This window comes from Rhinopithecus bieti, unplaced genomic scaffold (assembly GCF_001698545.2).
Source record: "Rhinopithecus bieti isolate Rb0 unplaced genomic scaffold, ASM169854v2 scaffold_14003, whole genome shotgun sequence".
Classification (NCBI taxonomy): domain Eukaryota; kingdom Metazoa; phylum Chordata; class Mammalia; order Primates; family Cercopithecidae; genus Rhinopithecus; species Rhinopithecus bieti.
This window is the reverse complement of record NW_016807608.1, coordinates 4,888-10,645: the sequence shown is the minus strand read 5'-3', so window position 1 is coordinate 10,645 and position 5,758 is coordinate 4,888. Positions and strand designations below refer to the sequence as shown.

Sequence of the window (5,758 nt, the reverse complement as noted above, 5' to 3'; positions counted from 1 at the left end):
AAAAAAAAAAAAAAAAAAAAGAGAGAGAGAGAAAAAAAAAGTAGGAAGTTAAAAGACAACCCCAAAGAATGGGATAAAATATATGCAAAGCATATACCTGATATAGGACTTGTATCTAGAATATACAAAGAACTCTTATGACTCAACAATAAAAAATGAAACCAATTAAAAATGGACAAAGGATTCGAACAGACATTTCTCCAAAGATATACAAATGGCCAAAAAGCACAAGAAAAGATGCTCATCATCAACTATTGGAAAAATGCAAATCACACCATAATGAGATACCATTTCGCACCTGCTAGAATGGGTATAATAAAAAAGATGGACAATAACAAGTGTTTACAAGGAGAAATTGAAACCTCATTCACTGCTGATGGAAATGTAAAATGGTATAGCCTCTGTGGAAAAGTCTGTCAGGTCCTCATGAAGTTAAACAGAGTTAACCATATGACCCAACAATTCCACACCTAGGTTTGTACCCGAGAGAACATGTATCCACACAAAAACTTATATACAAATGTTCATTGCAGAAGCATTCCTAATAGCCAAAAAGTGGAAACAATCCAGAAGTGCATCAACTGATAAATGGATAAACAAAATACAATATGGCCATACAACAGAATATTATTCAGCCATAAAAAGGAATGAAGCACTGATACATGCTACCACATGGGAGAACCTTGAAAACATAGGGTGGGCATGGTGGCTCACACCTGTAATCCCAGCATTTTGGGAGGCCAAGATGGGCGGATCACTTGAGGTCAGGAATTCGAGACCAGCCTGGATGATGTGGTGAAACCTGTCTCTACTAAAAAGACAAAAATTAGCCGGGCATGGTGGTGGGCACCTGTAGTCCCAGCTACTCAGGAGGCTGAGGCAGGAAAATCGCCTGAACCCTTGAACCCAGGAGGCAGAGGCTGCGGCGAGCCAAGATCACACCACTGCATTCCAGCCTAGGCAACAGAGCGAGACTCCGTCTCAAAAAACAAAACAAACAAAAAAACACACTATGCTAAGTGAAAGAAGCCACACACAAAGACTGCATATTATATGATTCTATTAACATGAAATGTCTAGAATAGGAAAATCCATAAAGACAGAAAGTCAATAAATAGTTTCCAGTGGTGAGGGAGAAAAGACATTGAGGGATGATAGTTAACAGGTATGGGATTTCTTTTGGGGTGATGAAGATAGTGGTGATGACTGCACAACTCTGTGAATACACTAAAAAATATTGAATTGTGTACTTTTAAAAGGGTGAAATTATGGTATGTGAATTATATCTCAATAAAGTTATTATAAGAAAAGCATCCTCAAGGTATAGCAGTCATAGGAACTAATAAAATCAAATTCCAGAGGGGGAAGAACCATTCTAGTCTAAACTGAAGATCTCGTCATATTTTTTCCCTGTAGGAATTTGCTGACTCTTGGCACTACACTGAAAATAGAACTTGACACAGGCAGAGGGCTATAACTAGGCAAAAATAAATCAAAAAAGATTTAGCAGCTTCACACAGCTGGAGTGACAAATCAGAAACTCAAACTCATAGCTGGTTTTCCCCTATAGGACATTTGCCAAGTTCTGGAGCTATACAGGAAGCTGGGGAGTTAGGCTAAAAACTCTTAAAAGGCACGATGAAATCTCTCACAGTCTCACGACGCTTAAGAAATAAAGACCCACCGGGGTGAAGAGGTCTAGCTCAAACACACAAGCCACCTAAACACAAGTGTGAAGTTGTGATAATACATGAGGAAGAAGGCTGAAGAGCTGAGCAGCAAACCCCTGAAGGAGGGAAGAACAATTCCCCATAGTCTTTCAAGGTTAAGGAGCTAGGGAATTCCCAGGTTCTCAATCAAAAGCCTGGGAAAGTAACACCTGAAGAATAGCGAGGAATCAGGAGATAGACTGAGTCTTATTAAAACTGCTATTTAGCCCCAACCCAGTTCAATCACTGAATGGAATGAGCCCTCCTTCTTTCTGCTTAAAAAAGAGGAAACTTTTTAAGGTAGAAATCTGGAGCTTCTGCAGATCTTTTATATACAATGTCCCACATACCAAAAAATAGTGGTAAACATGCAAAGAAGTAAGACCATATAACCAATTGAGAGAAAAACTACTGGTGTCAGTAGACAAAGACTATAATGCAATTTTGATGAATATGTTCACGAAAACAGGAAAAATGGACAGAAAAGATCAAATAAAAAATTTCACCTGAGAATTATAATCTATTTTAAAAGCAGAGAGCTGATAGGAAAGTAAATTGAGGCAACCACTTTGAAAACTGTTTGGCAGTACCTACTAAAGCTTAATCTATGCATTTCCTGTGACCTAGCAATTCCCTCCAAGATAGATACAGGAACAGAAAGACGTGTATAGAATGTTCATGATAACACTACTTATAAGAGTACAAAACATAACACTACTTATAAGGGCACAAAACAGAAAGCACTCAAATGGATACATACCACGGTAGCATATTTATACAACAGAATATTATACAACAATAAGAATGAATGATCTAACTATATGCAACAATACAGATGAATCTTACAAACATAATGATGGGCCAAAAAAGCTAGGCACAAGAGTAAATGGTGTATAATTCCATTTCTATAAAGTTCAAAAACAGGCAAAAGTAATACATGGTACTAGAAGTCAGGGCAGTAGGTATCCATGTGCAAAGTGAGGGGTAGTAGTGGATGAAAGGGGGTTTGACACATTAGCAGTGCTTCTAGGGTACTAGTAATAGCTACTTTTCCAACCAGGGACTGGTTATACAGGCATGAAAATTAATCAAGCTACATTCCATGTACAATTTTCTCTATGTATACTATACTTCAGTAAAATGTCTTTAAAATTACTGCTAAAATGTGCAAACACAAGATTGGTCAGAATCAAAGTCTCCTAAGAAGAGCACTCTATTTTAAACTATTTTTGAGTCCCTTATTTTAAAAAATGTAAGAGAAATGGGATACTAGACATGAAATCTTAGTAATAATCAACCTCATAACATTTACATGCAACTTCTTTAACTACAAGCTGACTTAAAAACCTAAGAGTTCCAACTCAAAGCCACTTTCAAATGGCTAAATTAAGCTTTCTGTGAGAGAAAATTAATAACCCTTAAAATAATGTAAAATATGTGGATTATTCAGTGTATTTTTTCAAATAGTTACCTATTACTATTGGATTAATCTGAAAATTCAAACATTCTGTGTTCAATTTAAAGAAGAATTACATTTTCTTTAAAATCTTTCAAAGAATGGGGTTTTGTAAATTACTGGCATTCTTAATGCTTTGTGTAAGAAATCAGGAAATTGGGCCTGGCATGGTGGCTCAGGCCAGTAATCCCAGCACTCTGGGAGGCCAAGGTGGAAGCATCACTTGAGGCCAGGAGTTTGAGACCAGCCTGGTCAACAAGGTGAAACTCCACCTCTACTAAAAATACAAAAATTAGCCAGGCATGGTGGCAGGCACCTGCAATCCCAGCTATTTGGGAGGCTGAGGCAAGAGAATTGCTTGAACCCAGGAGGCGGAGGTTGTAGCGATCCGAGATGGTGTCATTGCACTCTAACCTGGGCAACAGAGTGAGAAATCAGGAAATTGTACTCTCAGCATCTCCAACTCATATTTTTCCCCACATTACTCTTAGAAACAGAAAACCTATCAATACACAGACACCCCTCTTCCCACACAGGTGGCCCTTCCCTTTCTAGCCATCTTCCAAATTTCCTACCATTTCTGATGACCTCCTACCTCTCCCGAAGAAGGAAAAAAAAAAGGATAATATCACACGAAAACATGAAACTTCACTCTTCCTCTTCCCCCTAGTTCTGACAGCTAGCTTTTATTGCTCCTACTTCATGCCAGGCATAATGCAGGTTAAGAATTTACAAATACTTTCTTTCAATTTCACAACTAAAGAGGTATCCACTTTGCAGATAAGGAAACTGAGAACTAGAGACGCTCAGTACTTTGTCTATGGGCACATAGCTAGTTAACAGCAGGAACTGAATTAAAATGTAGGCCGGTCAGACTTTACACTCTTCCAGCATAGAGATTACAAGGCCAGGATTGGAACCCAGGTCTGACAAACTCCAACACCTGTGCTCTCCATGCCACTGCTTCTCCATGAACACTTTTGCAAGCATGTCACAGTATCATACCTTTATTTCAAAGGGACTCACTGGACAGCTACACCAGAGGGGAGAAACTGGAAAGAGGATTCCAGTTAGGAGCCTGCTTTACTAAACCAGAGAAGGGGTTAGTACTGTCTGAAGCAGGGTAGTAACAAGGAAATGGAAAAAAAGGGGATGGATATGAGAGGTGTCACTGAAGTAGAGGAGAAGGGTGTGGGTAACCAGGAGGACCAGAAAAAAAAAGTAGTAGCTAGAGACATGGTACCCACGCTTCACACTTGAGTGGCACGTGAATTAGAATCCCTGGACTTAAAAAGATAGTCTGATGGTACTCTGTATTTCCAGAATCAGCAGCACCTGGCCAGAAAACCATGCGGCAGTAACACCTAAGAATCTCAGTTACTCTTGAAAGACCCACATACAATCCTGCCATGATCGGTAAAACATAGTTAGCTTTCATAAGTCACATGAAAAAGAGACAAACCGCTCCCAAAAAGCAAAAGAGCACTTGCATAAAAGCTGGAAGAGCTTTCTTGCTTTAGGGATCAGAAGCAAGAAACCCGCTTTTGGTTCTACAGGGCTATCTTATACCTACCCTCTCATTCAGGCATCAGTTTGGGGTTCTTATGGAAGAGAAGCAACCATGGTTCAAATGTCAAATCCAAGCATATCACAGGCTGGGTGTGGAGGCTCACGCCTGTAAATCCTAGCACTTTGGGAGGTCAAGGTGGGAGGATCACTTAAGGTCAGGCGTTCAAGACTAGCCTGGCCAACATGGCAAAACTCTGTCTCTACTAAAAATACAAAAATTAGCTGGGCATGGTGGTGGGTGCCTGTAATCCCAGCTACTCAGGAGGCTAAGACAGGAGGATCGCTTGAATCCAGGAGGCGGAGGTTGCAGTGAGCTGAGATTGCGCCACCACACTTCAGCCTGGGGCGACAGAGCGAGACTCTGCCTCAAAAAGCAACAACAAAATCATATCATCATTTGTCAAACCTTGATGACTGCAACAAAATCTTTATAGCCAATGGGCTCAACATGCTTTGCTAACTTCTTAGGATTATAAAGGTCAGTAACTTTAAAGCCACACTTCAGTCTAATAGAGAATGTTTAACTCTGTGAGGTAGTCACAATGAAGCCAAACGTAAGTAATCCATGGGCTTTGATTCTCAAGTTCATTATGAATACAAGAAATTACTTTCCTACTTTGAATGAACAAAAACAACTACATGTTATACATTTCTAATTAGTTCACTGTGGCTAAAATGTTTACTTTGAGGAGAACACAAGGAAAAACAATTATACAAGATTCTCAAGTTAAACAGAATTATAAGAGTTTACATTTTCTCTCACCTGACTGATTTTTATCATGCTCTGCAGAGCTGTGAGTATGACCCCTGGAAGAACTAAAAGGCTGGCTACTCAAAAGGTTATCACACTGCAGACTGTGGCAGAAGTTCTCAAGAAAGCGAAGAGCAAATGATGCACTGTTCACTGGAGGGAGCTGGATGGAATGAGTTTCCCCATCAAAGGAGGCTATTGGGGAAAAAAAGGATGTCAAGAGTAATCTCAGAGAGATGAGAAATACAACATTAATTTTTTTTTTTTTTTTTT

At 39.5% G+C, this 5,758-nt stretch overlaps 1 protein-coding gene across 1 annotated transcript in view; it reads right to left on the bottom strand.

The window, feature by feature from the left end:
• LOC108536235 (sex comb on midleg-like protein 2) overlaps positions 1 to 5,758 on the bottom strand; it is a gene marked incomplete at both ends in the record, with an annotated part of 13,178 nt that overhangs the window by 3,900 nt on the left and 3,520 nt on the right. Inside the window, 1 exon segment of the mRNA XM_017882827.1 lies at positions 5,498 to 5,680. Within this exon segment, the coding sequence (XP_017738316.1) occupies positions 5,498 to 5,680 (183 nt within the window).